The sequence below is a fragment of the Hemicordylus capensis genome, chromosome 2, assembly GCF_027244095.1.
Source record: "Hemicordylus capensis ecotype Gifberg chromosome 2, rHemCap1.1.pri, whole genome shotgun sequence".
NCBI lineage: Eukaryota > Metazoa > Chordata > Lepidosauria > Squamata > Cordylidae > Hemicordylus > Hemicordylus capensis.
The window spans coordinates 116,562,222-116,580,189 of NC_069658.1; the positions used below are offsets into that span (position 1 = coordinate 116,562,222).

At 43.5% G+C, this 17,968-nt stretch overlaps 1 protein-coding gene across 1 annotated transcript in view; it reads left to right on the forward strand.

Annotated features, from left to right (window-relative positions):
* TYRP1 (tyrosinase related protein 1) overlaps positions 1–17,968 on the forward strand; it is a 45,825-nt gene that overhangs the window by 25,102 nt on the left and 2,755 nt on the right. The window contains exons 4-7 of the mRNA XM_053301656.1: positions 2,797–3,119; positions 6,311–6,515; positions 10,638–10,805; positions 15,149–15,328. Of these exons, the coding sequence (XP_053157631.1) occupies positions 2,797–3,119; positions 6,311–6,515; positions 10,638–10,805; positions 15,149–15,328 (876 nt within the window). The remainder of the gene's footprint in view (positions 1–2,796; positions 3,120–6,310; positions 6,516–10,637; positions 10,806–15,148; positions 15,329–17,968) is intronic.

Consider the following 17,968-nt stretch of genomic DNA (forward strand, 5'->3'; position numbering starts at 1 on the left):
AAATGGGGCCAGGGATGGACTGTTATTTTGCTATCCTAATGCTAGGGTTCATTTAGCACCCCAGATTTCCCACATCCACTTGCCCAGCAACAGGCTGCATGGCTATGTATGAGGCTGTCTATGCGCTTGTCCATCAAACTGATGATATACACTGATTTGGGGATGGGGAGTTTTAAAGAAACACTTTTAACTGTTTGTTAAATGGCAACAGAGATAGAAAACAAACTCAAGGTGGATCGCTGAAAGTGGCCTTGCTATGATTCTCTAAAAGTGTCAGTTCAACGAACGAAATGCTAGGGATGATTAGGTAAGGCACAGAGAATAATACAGAAAATTTCATAATGTCATAGGGGTACATCCACATGGAATGTTCTGCCACAAAATGTGATGGAGGGCCACAAGGAATTGGCTGATAAGTCAACTTCCAGATTTAGAGGGAGCATGTCACTGAATACAAGTTACTGGGGAACAGCAGTAGAGAGGGACAATTTGCCTTAATTCTCTTGTTGGTTTCCCAGAGGCATCTGATTGGCCACTGTGGAAAATAGGGTGCTGGACTTGATGGTCCTTTGGTTTGATCTAGCTGGGCTCTTCTTATGTTCCTGTGCTCACATACTGACTGCTGGTATGGCAATTTGATAAGTCCTTCCAAAAAAAGGAAACATCTACAAAAAGAGAACAAATATGATCAGGGTGATGCTAAGTCACCCTTACAGTGAAATGCTACGAACCTAGGCTGCTTCAGCGTAGAAAAAAGACAATTAAAGAGGGTATGACAGAAATAGAGAAAATAATGTGTAGTACAGAAAATGAATGCAGGACACATTTATTTATTATTTCAAGCATCCAGGCGAATGCAATGTGCTCTGGTCCTAATTGCAAGTTTTTATTCATCTTAGCACCTGTTATGCACCTCAGTTGTTTTGACTGATACCAGGGATCAATATATGTGAAATTGGTCTGCTTGGGGAATATCTGTACTAGCAGATTTCTGCATTCATTGCTTGTCGTTGTAATGTACTACCAGAAATATAGAAAATGGAAAATCTGGTATCTTATATGTTGCAAATTCCCATGTACTATTCTTTGCTTGTTTACTCCAGAGTTCTACTATCTTCTCATCACCATGAGAAGGGGCAGGCAGAATGCAGAGGCTGCTCTCACTCCCCAGTGGCTGGGAGTAATAAGCAGCTGAAATCTATCACTACATGCAGACTGTAGGAATTAAGTGATCTCAAGTGCTATTGAGCTCTTTCCCCTGAAAAATGGCTTCTAGAGTTCTCAAGCCATGCATGGGAATTGCCCTTCATAGAAAATGTAGATAGAGTAAATTGTTCTTCGGCATCTAAACAATTTGTTATTAAAAGTCTCCTGTGTCGTCTCCTTCTGAGAGTTATATAGAAACAGTTTTAAAAGGGTACACATCAGGAAGACAGCTCGGCTGTAGTTTAAGGTAAGGTATAAATACTGCATTCCACCATTATAATCCTTTAATATTCTGTTCATTATAAAATCCAGACTATCTTTCCAATCCCCCATGGAATGTGGTCACCCAGAGACTGAAGTTTGGGGCAGCATACAAATTAGATAGATAGATAGATAGATAGATAGATAGATGTGATGCTCCCATACATTCCAAAATTTCATGTTCATTCATTGAAAAATGACCAACATACAGCTGTTTGAATATTGTCCCTAAAGAAGCTGATTTTGCTTGTTGGCGACCTACTGTATATTCAGTCAAGGCTAACTTACCTTTATTTATTTTTGTTCTTCAAAATTTGTTCAAAAATTCAGACCCATTGTTGGTTTTGGGTGGGGTTTTGTTTGTTTGTTTGTTCGGTTGGTTGGGGTTTTCTTTTTGGCTTTGGAAAAAAATCAATTTAGTATTTATTACTAGCTGCTGAAGCCCCTGTTATAACAAGATAAGCAACTGAAGGTGCACATCACAGCACATTTCAAATGGCCCGAATGACTCTTCCCAACAGCAATCTTTTTGCCCAGTAATATGGCTGCCACCTGTCTTCTCCTTACCTGTATGAATAAACTGAACTTCCATAGTAAGTTGAGCTCTGTGGCTAACTTGATCCTGGTTTGGACAGAGATTGCTAGCTTGCTGATTCTCTTTTGTACTTGCAACAATTCCTAACAGTAAATTCTATGCATGCCTACTCCAGAGTTCTACTGTTAATAAGGGGTGTTAATAATAGGAACATTCCTTTAAAAAATGGTGGAGGTGGATAATGGAACAATTGCTGTAAAAAAATAAGAGGAATGAGCCACCTAATAGTGCAGTGGAGAACTGACTTGCCTAGGGAGCAAGAGGATGCTGGTTCAAATCCCTGCTGGTATGTGTCACAGACTATGGGAAACACCTATATTGGGCAGCAGCGATATAGGAAGATGCTGCGAGGCATCATGTCATACTGCAGGGGAGATGGCAATGGTAAACCCCTCCTGTATTCTACCAAAGAAAACTACAGGGCTCTGTGGTCGCCAGGAGTCGACAACGACTTGACGGCACAACTTTACCTTTACTTTTACTCCTAAAATTGGGATAAATAAATGAAACATTCTTTTTTAAAATGCAAGGAGTGGAAAACAATGGAAAGATCCTTTAAAAAAAATGGGGAGAGAATCATGGAACAACCCCTGTTAAAAACAAGGAATAAATCCACCTCACACTGGCACACGTACTAGATATTTATCTTAAACAGGAAATCAATAAGTATGGATTGTCAATGTCCTATTGATATTTATTTTTAATCCTGAGAAATATTTGATTTTGATATTTAGTCAGAAGAAACATTCTGGATTTGAGCAGAGAAGAAAGGAATCAATTTCTAAGAGTCTTGCAGCAAGCCAAGAATACGGTGCATCCTGACATTGTGATAGCCACGAGGAGACGTGAGGAGATCATGGGTCCTGATGGCAATACACCACAGTTTGAAAATGTATCCATTTATAATTACTTTGTGTGGTCCCATTATTATTCTGTCAGAAAGACATTTCTTGGTCCAGGACAACAGAGTTTTGGCGGAATAGATTTCTCCCATGAAGGACCAGCATTTCTCACCTGGCATAGATACCATCTTATACAGCTGGAGAGAGACATTCAGGTGAAGTTTCTGAAATTCATATCCTATACTATTGAGTAAAGGAATGAAGCCGTTTGCAGGGCTGTAGCTAGTGGAGAGGGGGCCCAATTATCACCCCTCTCCCTAGGGGCCCCTCAGAGAGAGGGAGATAATGAAGAAAATAGGGAGGGGTGGAGCTGGGGGCCCCTGGTTCTTTGAAACCATCTTCTCAATTATAGCTACACCCCTGCCAGTTTCAAAATGTCACCCTTGAGAAAGATTCCAGTCGCCAATCTTGTTGCAACTGACATATACTTTCAATTCAAGCTTTGAGATAAGTTAATGTTCAGTCTTGTCAGGAATGTATTTTAAAAAAATTGTTGGCAGCGTATGAGTTTATACTGGTTCTTGTAGTTTTGTGGAAAATATATCCCATGAGAACTTAGGGACTTTCTTCCATAGCACTATTGGTGTAATGTAGATTAATCAGGCTAATGAGGATAGTCAGGAAAGTGGCAATGATTGATCTTCCCCTCTATTACTTGGGGAAATGGCCATAGCACTGAGGAAGTGTGAATGCACAGTTTAAAGCAGTAGTGAGTGAGCCCTGTTCTGCAACTCTGCAGGCATTGCTTTCAACACCTGCAGCAGCACAGGCATTTTAGCACTGACGGTGTTGCACTGAGCAACACGTCCGCCAATAATATTTACTAAAATTGGCCTTTAACAAAGAAAAACATCCTGTACCTTGGGGAAGCCCATTCACACAGCACTCACTGTGCATTAAGATATGTCTAGGATTCAGGATTAAATGCCTTGAAAGCAATCTAGAGAAAGTGAGGTGTGTATAATGATCTACTAGACATTCAAAGAGCCATGGAGCTACTGTCACTCTGTCTCTTTTCTCCCTTCCCTGTTACGCCTCATTCAATCCAACACGTGATGTGACACGATCCTGCTGTGCATTTTGCTACCACCCCACCTCACCCTTGCAAATCTCTGGTGGCAGGACATGGAAACACATAGGACAACAGTGATGACATTACTGGCAAGAGAGGGAGACACAGAGCAGAAGGGGCTCCATGACTCTTATAACATCAAATTAAGCCCTAAGTCCCCTTGAAACGCTTGACAGACAGTCTACATGCTCTGCTTGCCTTTTGTCTAAACTGCTACTGTCTTTTCCTTACTGGTTTTCCTTTCCTAGTTCTTCCTGCTCCCTTGGCTTTTCACAAGGCTCTTGCTAAAATCATCTCTCCACACGATCCCTTCCCTGCTGTTTACATACTGCCTCTCACACACTTTTTCAACAAGCCCTTTTCACACATTATGTTCAATGCACGTACAATGGCACACTTCTTGTTGGTTCTTCTTGAGAGGGTTTGGACCCAGGTTCACTTTTTAAATGAACACATGTAAAGTATACAAATACATGTACAAGTGTACAGGCACCTGAATGCACATATTATATAACATCTGAATAGGCCTTTAATGTTAATGTCTTACTATTGTTATTACATTAAGATTCACCATGGGTTAGTTTACACACAGATGCTCATTCCTTGATGACTGAAGTATCACTGCCTGTACTGATGCATATACTAGTGAACCATTACAGATTAATCACAGATGGAACTTTCATATCACCCAGTGTCCACTGAAACCTGATAGGCTGTTTCTCATGAGTTTAATTGGGTAGGAGAATCATCCAATTAGGATAGGAGAGCTGGTTTTGTGGTAGCAAGCATGATTTGTCCCCTTAGCTAAGCAGGGTCCGCCCTGGTTGCATATGCATGGGAAACTTGATGTGTGAGCACTGCAAGATATTCCCCTCAGGGGATGGAACCACCACTCTGGGAAGAGCAGCTAGGTTCCAAGTTCCCACCCTGGCATCTCCAAGATAGGGCTGAGAGAGATTCCTGCCTGCAACCTTAGAGAAACTGCTGCCAGTCTGTGTAGACAATACTGAGCTAGATAGACCAATGGTCTGACTCAGAATATGGCAGCTTCCTATGTGCCTATCCCACCTGGTTTCAGCCGCTGTGCATGCTTCCATTTTTTGATCATGAGTGAGTAAATACCAAAGTAGAAGGAGGAGGAGGAAGTGATCATGTGTGGGACTCACACTGGGTAGGATGACCTTTCCTCCTACCTCATTAAACAGGTGGGTGCTGGATAGGACAGCACTGTCTTACCAAGCACAAGGCCCCCAAACAATCACTTCCGCCTCTTCCTACCTAGGTTTTTACTTGCACACAAAGATTGGGAGCACCCACAGCTCCTGAAGCCAGGTAGGATACTTGTCTTTTATGGTTATGAGTTTATGGTCATGAGAACAAGCCTAATGTTTCTCAATGGCCAGTTGTGCAGGGTCAGCCCACCAATGAGGTGTCGTTATGCAACACCATAAGCTAGCATATTGAAAAGCAGCAGAGATTATGTCTCACCCATCACTGCCACTACCCCCGTCATTAGCAAGCTTTCTGCTCTCCCTATCTATTAAGTCCACACTTACTGCTTCTCAGCTTGCCCCTCCCCCACCTTTTCAAAAGGAAGGGAAAATGGGAAGGCAGCAGAGAGCAGTGGGGAGGGGGGGGAAGACCACAGGGAAGGGGAATAGCGGAGAAAGAGCAGAACAAGCAAAAGATCCAGGTGGGGCTGTTAACAGAACTGCATGGGAGTGTGGTAGTAACTACCCTTTGTGGCGATACTTTGCTCAAAGTGGGTGGGGGGTTAGCTTTAAATCACAGCAGATCAGCACACAGCTATATTAACCTTAAGATACTAGGTAAAGTTGGCTGCAATGTGGACACATTGGAAAGGACTAAAGAGACTAGTTGCATGCCTTGAAAAGAAAGAGTTGCTTTATTAAGGGTTAATAGGGTTACATAAAGTGAAAATGTAAAAGAGAAACCATACATGGATCCTGAATCACTGCAATGCCTAATTCTGTTAAAGTTAACGGAAAGTTTGAAATTCACTTAAATTATTCATGTAGATGAAGGGTGTAATTTCCCAGTGGTGTAAAATGCACAACTAAGTGGATGGGCCAGGGATGGCATTTCTTCCCACTGAAAAGTCTGGCACCATTGCCCCCACATTCAAACTTTACTGAAATGGCATGGGAAGAAACTGCAAGAAATTGCTCACATTCTAATGTGGTAATATATCAATCAATCAAAGTTTTAACAACAGCATAATGAAGCTCACCATTAACCATATTATCTCATCAGGACATGCTACAAGATCGCTCTTTTGCACTTCCGTATTGGAACTTTGCAACAGGTAGAAACACTTGTGACATCTGTACAGATGACCTGATGGGAGCAAGAAGCAACTTTGATGCCACTCTTCTAAGTCAAAACTCTATATTTTCTCAATGGCGAGTTTTGTGTGAGGCTGTTGAAGAGTATGATACTTTGGGAACTATTTGCAACAGTAAGTCTAGATTCTGACTGTACATAGTTTTCTGGGTCCCTTATCTCTCAAAAGATAATTTAACAAGCCCAAGATACTTTTGATACAGTATTCTTCTTGCCTTTGATACATAACTTACCCTCCTTAACCATTTCAACCTCAAGTGACAAAAGAATAAGCAACGCTTTTCTTTAACAACTTTCATCAGAAAATATCAACACTTTTTATGGACATTAATATGTTATTATGCCAGCTTTTGAAGCATGAAGAAATTCAACTGTCACAGAATTTCCTTTGTGATGCAAAAACTAGAATCATGGCAAATGGGTTTTGCTCCAGGGTTCCTCGGATGAAGGCAATCTTGGATTTATTAGTGGTTTGGTAAATAATGGAAATCTCTCATTAAGATCTACACAACTTGTGACCCACCAAGCTTTCAGGTGTTTGAAACCCTGACATCCCATCCTGTTTTTGTAGTCCTGGACAAGCAACAAAAACAGGAGATTTATTGAGTCCTTGATGAGCTACATTACATAGCCCATCAATAGGCTTATTCACACAACCATGTGAATCTAGGTTCAGTGTGGGTTACCAACACTGACATAATTGTGTCAAGCCATGCCAAGGTGGGAGTCTCGGGTCATAAAGGTGGGCCAGTTCATGCAATCCCTTCAATGTTGATAACCCATATTAAACCTAGATTCAAACAACTGTGTGAACAAATGTATTGTGTGTTAGCTTTAAGTTGTGCAGGTATGCCCAACTCCAGTACTACAAACAACAGAAGCAGACATTCTGCCCTTTGGCTGCACAGAAAAAAAGGTGAAAAATGCAAACCATCTTCTTTAATATTATGGCGACACATTATTTGACATTTTGTCCTTAACCCCTCTGGAATTATTAAAGAATTCTGTTTCTCCCTTATCAGAGAGGACAAAGTAATGAGAGATAAATGAAGTAGTAGTGCCTTCTTTCTGTGAGGGGGGCAGTTGGTCTCCCCTAATATGGCAGCTTGTCTTTCATTTCCATTGCACTACAGCCCCTTCAGAATAAACAGTGTTTTAGAATTAAAAGTGCATAAAGTGGCATAGATTCAGTGCAGCAAACCCCAGTACAGATGGGATTTGTGGCCAGTGGAAGCTGCAGCAACACTGGAAATGTTTGGCAGATATATAAGATTTGTTTCTATGGGACCTCAATAGGGATGCGTAAACAGGTTCGATGTTGAACACATTCAATGTCGAAAAGGTTCGGTTCAACCATTCGGGGTCGAACCAAACCATCCCCTGGTTGGTCCAAACCCAGACCGAACACCCACTTACCATTCAGGTGTGTGTGTGTGTGTGTGTGTGTGTGTGTGTGTGTGTGTATATTTATTTATTTATTTATTTATTTATTTATTTATATTTACTTACTTCCTCTGAGGGAGTTATTGGAGGCAGGAGGGTGTCTGTGGAAGTTCCCCCTCCCCGCGCCAGCTTCCCTTGATGCCCATACCAGCCGTCTGGCCAGCTCTTTGGCCTGTTTGGGCCTTCCCCCTCTGATGCAGCAGCCATTTTGGAGGCCAATTGCGCAGGCGTGGCAGCCTCCACAATGGCCACTGCACCAGAGGAGGAAGGCCCGAACGGGCTGAAGAGCTAGCTGGCCGGCTGGTATGGGCATCAAGGGAGGTCAGCGAGGAGAGGGAGAACCTCCAACCACTTCCAACAACTCCCCTGGAGGGGGGTAAGTTAATATTTTAAAATTAAAAAATGTTCACAAACCCACCCACCCCCAGACTGAATTGAACCGGTGGGGGTCGAGGGGGTGCCGGACCTAACTGGCCCGGTCCAGTTCGGGTCTGGTCTGGACTCAAAACCAGGTCTGGTCTGGACTCGAAACTCATACCAGCCGGTTCCATGCACACGCCTAGACCTCAGGTAGTTCACTATTTTGGAATTGTTCCCTTTCCACTTTGGTTCATTTTAGGTCAGCAGTGAAAGAGTTTGGGATCCTGTATTTGTAACTGTATGGACTAATTGTGTCCTTGAGCATAATTCTCATGAACATTATCCCCATTTGGTTAATACTTCCTTTGGAATTTTTGGAATCTCAACTTGATTTCTGTTTATAACCCCCAGCACAACCTACTTATTGCATTATGTGTTCATGAGAATAATTTCAGGGACCAAGAAGAAATACACCTTTGTGTATTTGAGTGGAATGTGGCTTCTTGAAACTCAAGGGCACCTATTATATATTGTTTGAGACATAATTAGGGATAAGCCAAAAAATGTCTACCTTGCCAGATCCCCATACTGTGTTCTGAAATTTTATTTTTAGTCTATCCATTGTGGCTTTAGAAGAACTGTTTAGGCTTTAGCACAATAGCAACAAGTCTAAACTGCCACACCATGAACATTTTTTTGAAGAGGGGGTAGGGCTATGTCCTGCACCCAAGCATTTATATAGTACTTGCATGCAAAGCATTTCACACATATTGTGGGTGTGTTCACACAATTGCTTTCATGTAGGGGTATGCATGAATGGTTTGTGCAGAACCAGTTCACCTGAACTGGGGCTGGTTCAGAGACTTGATCGTGGACTGAACTGTGGGCGGTTCAGGCGTGATCGAACTGAACCAGGCCCAGTTTGGGCAAACCATTTCTTTGCAGTAACGGGCAGCCAGGTGGGGGCAGTAAGAGAGGGGGAAAGCTCTTGGCCCAGCACGGCTGCCAGCATCACCACCTGCCACTGCTCATCCTCCTGATGCAGTCCCAAGCATGCTCCCCCACTTCTTTACCAAGCTGCCACTGAGTCGAAACCTTGCTAAAGGAGGGAGGAGCATGCTTGAGGCTATGCTGGGCGGGCGAGTGGTGGCTAGTGGCAACACTGACAGCAGCGCCGGGCCGGGTAAGCAGCTTTCCCCCCTCCCACTTCCCCTACTCAACCATCCCTCACAGTCACCTAACCCTGTACTTGTATAGGGGGGATACTGAATTCCCCTTTACAAGTATATTTCCTGAACAGGTTTGGCCCAGTTTGATGGTTGAACCTGAGCAGACCCCGTTCGGCCAGACCTAGAACCAGACTGGGCTAGGTCGGTTCGAATCTGGCTTGGATTTAAACCAAACTGGCCAAACTGGTTCTGTGCACACCCATTAAAAAAACATGCTCCATGGAAGTGGAGTGTCATTATCTCAACACCTTATAACAACCCTGTAGGCTTTCCCAGTGTGAAACGCCTCCACCCAACACCAAGTGAGTCCAGACCCTCCAAAATTTGAGCCTGGACCTCTATTCCTAATTATTATCCTCATACTTAAAATAGTTGGGAGCTGAAAGCGAGAAACCATAGCACACACAACACCATTTATTGAACTCATGACAGAGGTGAGATTCCAAGGGTTCCGAGGTTACTGCCAATTTCTTGGGTTCAGAGGCAGTATGGATCTGAATACCAACTACTGGGAATACCAGTCCCTGCCACCGTATGCAGCTCCGCGGGGGGCGGGGTTGTGCTCCCAGCCCTAGAGGCAGACATGGGGGCCACCATCTTGACTCCCATGCCATGTGTTACAGGCCAACCAATGGGAGCTCGGGAGCAGCTCCATAAGCGATGGGCTCCCACCACTCGTTTTCAGTTCCTTCTGACTCAGTTGCTTCTGTCCCAATTTTGGGCTCCCCACAAAATGTGAGAAATGGGATGCTGGGTTAGATAGATGTCTGGTTCTTATATTCTTATTTAAGTCAGTCTCTTAGCCATCTTATAGCTCTTCAAATAGGTCGGCTTCTTCCTTGTGCGTAAGTCAGCACTGCCCTGACTTAGTCTACCAATGACATTTTTTAAAAAATCTGAGCAACAAGATAGTTATCCTCTACTGCACTTCAGCAAGGCTTTCTCCATGGTAGATATGTTATACAGCAATTTATACTGCTCACATCTACTATGCATGTATGCTATTGCCACTGAAAAGTCATTTGCAAAAATATCACACAGTAGCTAACATAGCACACTGATTAGTCAGAGTGGCTTTTAATCAGATCCAAAGACATTGCCTGCTTTTTCTAAGCCTGGCTCATAATTATATTAACTAAACTTTGTAATTATCTCTGAAATGTATCAGACTTCACCCTCTTGTTCCCCCTCCCTCTATATGCCAGACACAGAAGGTGGTCCAATTAGAAGAAATCCTGCTGGAAATGTTGCCCGGCCAATGGTGCAGCGCCTTCCTGAGCCACAGGATGTTGCTCTTTGCTTAGAAGTTGGATTATTTGATACGCCTCCATTCTATTCAAATTCAACAGACAGTTTCCGCAATACAGTGGAAGGCAAGTAACTCTTCTACACAAAGTCTGGAAGCAGAGCAGGTTAAGGATGCAATCTGTCAAACTGACTTGCAGAAATTTTTCCAAAGTGAAAATTCTCTCCAAATTTCAAAATGTTCAGGGTTTCCCCCCAAAGAAGTTGAAATTCTCTCTGAATATCATGATTCTTCCCAAAGAGGAATTTCAAAGAGATTTCTCATATGGTTTATCCACATCACTTCCATGATGTTTACACTGAATGGAACAGGTCAAATATTTTTACAGAAAAAAGAATTGTGCAAGTTTATTGTCATCCTACCATGCGGTTAAACTAAGAGCTAAATTCTAAAACTTACCAGTATCAAACCAGAAGGGACAGAGAACTGGAGAGTGTAAGGTAAGCAGCTTGGACTTTGCCAGCTAATCTCTGTTCCAACAGGGAGATTTGATCCACTCCTCTTGCCTGGCCAGAGGATTGGATTGGATCAGATCGGATCTGCTCTTGCTCAGCTGCTTCATTAGAGCTTTGGCCTTCCTCTTCTGATTTCCTGATTAGCTGCATCTGAGGGCATTGATTACCATCAGCCATGACTCAGAGTTTCTCATGAGAGGGGCAGCTCTGGGTTTCTGGGGCTTATCAGGAAAGAGGCACATCAGAGGCCAGCCTTTGGTGCCAGGCCTTCAGTGTGGGATTGAAAGCTGAAGCAGAGCATATTCTTTTATGGTTGTTTTAGAAGCTGAAGCTGCTTAGATTGCTTCTGTTGTCTGAGTCTTGGGTGAGATTTAAAATGTGCCTAGGCTTGTCTAGAGATGGGGAGATAGGCAGCATGTCCACTGATTATGGGGTGAATATTCTGGTGTGTGGCAGGCAAGAATAGAAGAAGTAGCATTGGCAGGGCAGCTGGCCATTACAGGGAAAGGCAAATCATAAATTGAATAGCTGTTTCCCCTTCCGGCTGTCCTGCCAGCTCTTTGACCTTGGAGAGCAGTGCCAACTACCCACAGAGCCTCACCTTGCTCCTTTGTAATTCTAGGTTAATGCTTTGTAATGCTAGGTTAGACTAAATCAGAAATCATCCATAATCTGATTTTGGATGGCGGGGCTGACCTGGTATGTATCACAGAGACTTGGTTGGGGGAGTCTGGTGGCCCAATCTGGTCCCAGCTTCTCCCTCCAGGGTACTCTGTAGAGGAGCAGGTATGGGGACGTGGGCGGGGAGGTGGAGTGGCTGTGGTCTGTAAGAATAACATCTCCCTTACCAGGCTCCCTGTTGAAGTGTCTGACCATATCAAATGTGTATACTCGTTTGGGAATCAGGAATAGACTGAGACTTTTTCAACACCTGAACTATACACATGAAAAAAGAAGTCTACATGTTTGTACCTCCTATTCAGGCATACATGCACATATTCAGGTGCACATATGTGCATGTTTGTATTATGTATGTACACTATTTTGTGTCATTGCAGCTCAAAGTGGTGTACAAATAAACCAAATAGCAGATCAAGAAACAGAGACATATACACATGTGTGCGTGCACACATGCATTCATGCACACAAGCACCGACACATTCTGTTTCATTTTGTACTAAGCTGATGGTAGAAACAAAAAGCATATAACCTTCACATAATTCCAACAAATTGGTGCAATGGTACAAATTAAAGATTTTTAAAAATTTTTAAAAACCTGCATACTCCTTGGCTAGTAAAATAAGAAGTAATATCTATAGATCAAACCAGATATACACACATATTAGTTTGAAGTACATTATATAACAGGAATGAAGCAAGTTGCCACACCTCCCTCCATTGCTGTGAAGTTATGGATGGTAGGGGATGATTTGATTGAATGATTGGTTGATTGAATTTTTATACCACGTCACCCGGATGGCTCACAAATATAAAAACAGATAAAAACAAAATAAATAACTCATTAAAAAAAATTAAAACCAGTTTAAAATCATTTCAGTATTCCTTTAGCCAGACTAAAAATATATGTTTTAGAGCTCTTTTTAAGGCTGAAGCATCCATAGGGAGCCCAGTCCAGAGCCCAAGAGTAGCTACAGAGAAAGCCCAATCCCAAATTGCCACCAGATGAGCTGGCAGCAGCCAGAGTTCTGAACTTAGAACTTAGTACTGAACTTAGAATCCACTATCACTGCTCACCTTTTCATTCATAATCTTCTTTGGTGCAAAATGATGAATGAACTAAGAAAGAATCAACTCTCATTTCCTACCAGAGAATCTACTCTCAGAGCAACTCAGACACTGAAAACAACAAAGCCCAGTGCCCCGTGGGCTTGTGGTTTTGCGGGTGGTTGGCACCCTATGTGTACTACACCACAAACCACTCTGGACCACCCTGGTGCCCCCCAAGTGGAGTTATGGGGCTGCTGAAATCCCCATTATTCCCTATGGGGGGAAGCTTAAAAACTCACAATCACCCCTTTCACCAATTTATTTGAAATCTGGGTGATAATAGGCACCCAATGGGGCACTACCATCTGACCCCCTCTTCTGCCTCCAGAACCCCTTTTCTGCCCCGAATCTGCCACAAAGACATGCCAAAAAAAATTAAAAATCACCCCCTTGCCCAATTTCTTGGAAATCTGGGTGGTAGCTTCCTTCCACCCATGGTAGTAATACCACCCACCACAACCCCTCTGGGCCACCCTAGTGCCCCCCAGGTGGAGTTATAACTAAGGCTGCTGAAATTCCCCATTATTCCCTATGGGGAAAAGCTTAAAGACACGTGAACTTCAAAAAATTGTTAAAAATCACCCCTTTGCCCAATTTCTTTGAAATCTGGGTGGTAGCTTCCTTGCATGCATTGGGCACTACCAACCACCACAACCCACTCTGGGGCATCCTGATGCCCCCCACATGGAGTTATAAGGTTGCTGAAATCCCCATTATTCCCAATGGGGAAAAGCTTAAAGAAGCGCCAACTTCAAAAAATTGTTAAAAATCACCCCTTTGCCCAATTTCTTTGAAATTTGTTTGTTACCTTCCACCCATTGAGCACTACCACCCACCCCACTCTTGCACCACCAGAACCCTTTTTTTTGCCCCAAATCAATTCAGATTCAGAAATTTTGGGTACAAATCAAATCTGGGGTGATTCGGGGGCAAATTCAGACCCAAAACAAATCAGGGGTGATTTGGTTCAGGTACACATCAAATTTAAAAAAAATCAATTCATGCACATCCCTACTAAGTAACACTGTTGTCCTCTGTGCTTTACAAAGTTTTATAAGCAAAAGGGTAAGCCACTGCCTGAACATCTTATCATGTGCATGTTTAGGAAAAGAGAGGAAAGGGAAGAATAGGAAGGACAAGGTCAGAAAGAGATTAATGTGAGCAATTACAGCTTGGGCTGTACTTTGGCTTGGTTTAGTTGGAGTTACAGTTGGGGAAGAAAATTAAGAGGTTACCGCAAAAGCTTCATAAAAAGAGAGGAATTTTGAGGGAGGGGTCTACAAGAAAAGAGGCACCCTATAAATGTTCAGGGAAGGAGGCCCAGTCAGTAAGAGCAATTAGATAGAGATATGCAAGAAACATGGTACCTTTGGGCAAGGTGTTATTGTAGGAATGAAGGTCACAGGCAGAAACATAGGGGATAATATTATGCTATGCTGTGAAATATTCAACCAATGTGGGTTTTAATGCTCAATTTTATTCATCCCAGTTTGAATGTTTTGGCATCAGTTTATAAAAGGAGGGATCTCTACCCCCGCAAAGTGTTTTTCGATTTTCTGACAACTAAGATCCCTGCATTCCAAGAATTAGTTTAGTGGTGTTGGAGAATCAGCATTGAGAATTGTTGGGCTCCCTGAAACATAAGGTACCTTTCCAAAGTCAAGCTGCTGGCAGCCATTCAGGAAAAGACATGTGGGGAGCTGAAGAAACAGCTGGCCCATTAGGATACATGGGAGCATCTTGACACTTGTGTCAGCAGTTAGAAAATCCATGTGGTGGTTTCAATTATGTTCACTGCCATTTAGATACAAACGCTGTAGCTTTAGATGAATGCTAGAAAACAGATTCTTTAAAAATTTCATCACCACTGTGTAATGCTGCACTTTACTTGTACAATGCACAGGCGCACATGCAAGCAAGTATGCTCCTTGTTCATAGCATTATGATATTAACCCGGATCATTTCATCTAAAGTTAGATACACCAGGGAAATAGGCTCCATATGTTTAAGCAGGCAATGATGTGGTAGGAGCACAGCAATTTTCTTAAATAAGATGAGAGTTGCCTGAACAGCATGCCAGACAAAATTATATCCAGCTGGGATTGGAGCTTCTGCACAAGATTTCCACTATGGCTTCCAACATGTGTCTCTCTAACCTTATGCACAGGATACAGTGATCCTTCGGGGAAGTACGATCCAGCAGTACGTAGTCTTCACAATCTTGCCCATCTGTTTTTGAACGGCACTGGAGGGCAAACCCATTTGTCCCCGAATGATCCTATTTTTGTCCTCCTGCACACATTCACTGATGCTCTCTTTGATGAATGGCTGAGGAGACATAATCCTGGTAAGATGTTTTTCTGTGTGTTATTTCTCCACATCAGAGCAAAGTAAATTAATTACAACAAATCTACTTGATTTTAGGGGTGTACACAAAATTGGAAAACCTGGTTCAATTTGAATCAAACCAGACTCGAGCTGAACTGGATCTGGTCCAGTTTTGTGCACACTCAAATTGGGCCCAGTTCAGTTCAAACTGAGCCTAGTTCAGGGAATCCAATAAAGATCCCCCTTTACCAGTAAAGGGGGAAGGGGGGAACAGAGGGCTTAGCTAAAGAGAGTTGGGGCGGGAGGGGAGTTAAATTTTACATTAAAGTTGCCACCACTGGTGAAAGCAGTGGCAATGGCAGCCATGGGGGTGGGTGGGATGAAGGCGGAGACTCCCTTCACCACCCTCCAGAGCAGGCTTGTCCAATTCGGGCCCAGTTTGGGCCTCTTTGTGTGCATGGAGTTCAATAAAATGGCTTCCATGCATATGCAGAGGCCACTTGAGTGACCACACACAGAGGCCTGAGCTGGGTCTGAAATGGGCCTGAGCAGGCCCTGCCTGCAACAACAGGGGTGGTGGGGAGTTCCCACTACCACCCTCACCTACCTGCATGGCTGCCATAGCCACTGAGGACACCGCAGCCACTAGTGGCAGCTACTTTTAAGGTAAAATTTAATTCCCCTGCCACCATTCCTCAATTAAGCTAAGCCCCTGCCCCCTGCTTTACTGGTTAAGAGGAATCCTTACTGGATTCCCCTTTACCAGTATGTTCTGAGCTGAACCGGGCCTGAACCCCATCAAGTCAAACTAAACTGTTGAGTCGGCTTGACCTCAAGCCAACTTGATTTACATCTAGCATAGTGCATTAGAGAAACTGGCCATGAATCCATCTCTGTGTGTACAATGGAGATGTTAGAAGGCGAGCTGGTCTTGTGGTAGCAAGCATGAATGGTCCCCTTTGCTAAGCAGGATCTGACCTTGTTTTATGAATGGGAAACTACACATGAACACTGTATAATGTTCCCCTTAGGGAATGGGCAACTCTGGGAAGAACATCTTCATTCTTGCATGCAGAAGGTCACAGATTCCCTCCCTGGCATCTCCAAGATAGGGCTGAGAGAGATTCCTGCCTGCAGCCTTGGAGAACCTACTGCTACTGTGTAAACAATATTGTGTTAGAAGGAACAAAGATCTGACTCAGTACACGGCAGCTTCCTATGTTCATATGATGATCCTGTTGCAACGATGTAGCTCGTTAAATAGCCCATGTTCCAAGCTTAGAGCTTCCACTACATCCTATTTTTGATGTCTCTGGAAGCAGAAGAAAATATAGCACAATAAGTAGTCCCTATGTTTGTGAATTATGCAAAAATCACGTGTTATTTTCCCACATCCTCTGATCAGTCAAATCAAATGCTTCCTTCCCCCCCCCCCCCGTCTCATAACTTCACAAATGTAAACAGGCACACTCTCCTTTTAAAAAGGGAAGACAGTGTACATTTGCTACACTCTTGCAAAGAGTCTTAAATCATAACAGCAATCTTTTTTTTTCATAGCAATTCAAGTGGCAATCCTGGCAAGTCCTAAAAAGCTGTTTGTTATGCCAATAAAATCACACCAGTTCATGTCATGTTCCCCTAACACAGCCAAAACAAAAGCAGATGGCATGGCAGGAGGCAGTCGTTCTCTTTGTGGGTCTGGGCAATGGCAGAGGAAAAGCAAAGGAATAGAGAAGAGGCATACAGGCTCTAGTGCGTGTTACAAAGCAGTGATTTTTCAAGCTTTGTGATGGCTACTTGGGCTCCTCAGAAGCTCCTCAGGGGATGTTCAAGGAGAAGATCAGTTATGACAGCCAAACTTCCTTCAGCAAGAATTGGTCTGCCTTTACTGAACTTTACTTGCAATGAAATCTGCAGGCAGACATTGAACTCTACTTCTGAGGAACAAAAGTGAGGCCAAATGGACACAAATAACATTCCTCATGACTTGAGAATGCATTCTAGAACATGCCCCAGAATCTTTTTCAGAGTGGCGTTTTGACAGAAAACCTGCACTGAAGGGTTCTTTGCGGGTAGGATGTTTGCAAAACACTGCTATAAGGTATCTGTAAAGTTTTGAAAAACTTACTTAGGAACAGAGGAAGCTGCCTTATACTGAGTCAGCTCAGGTCCATCTAGCTCAGTATTGTCAAGCCAGACTGGCAGCTTCTCCAAGGCTGCAGGTAGGTGTCTCTCTCTGCCCTGTCTGGAGATGCCAGGAAGGGAACTTAGAACCTTCTACATGTAAGCATGAAGGTGTTCTTCCCAGAGCAGTCCCATCCCCTAAGGGGAATATCTGTTGTTATCCTTTCCCTCTTATTGAGATTTGGACTTTGGGTTGATATTAAGGGTGTGCACGGAACCGCACAGCTGCGGTCCGGCACTGTGGAGGGGGTTCCTTTAAGGGCAGGGAGGGTTTACTTACCCCTCCCACCACTTGTCCCCCTGCAGCACTCGTATTTACTGTAGAAATGCTCCTGTAATGCTCCTTGAAATGAAATGTAGAAATACTGTAGAAATGGCTCCGACAAGCCTTCTGCGCACGCGGACGCGGCGCGCGAGCTTCACATCTCCCCGACGCTGGAGGCCTGGTCTACCCAGAGGCCCGGTCTACCCACCG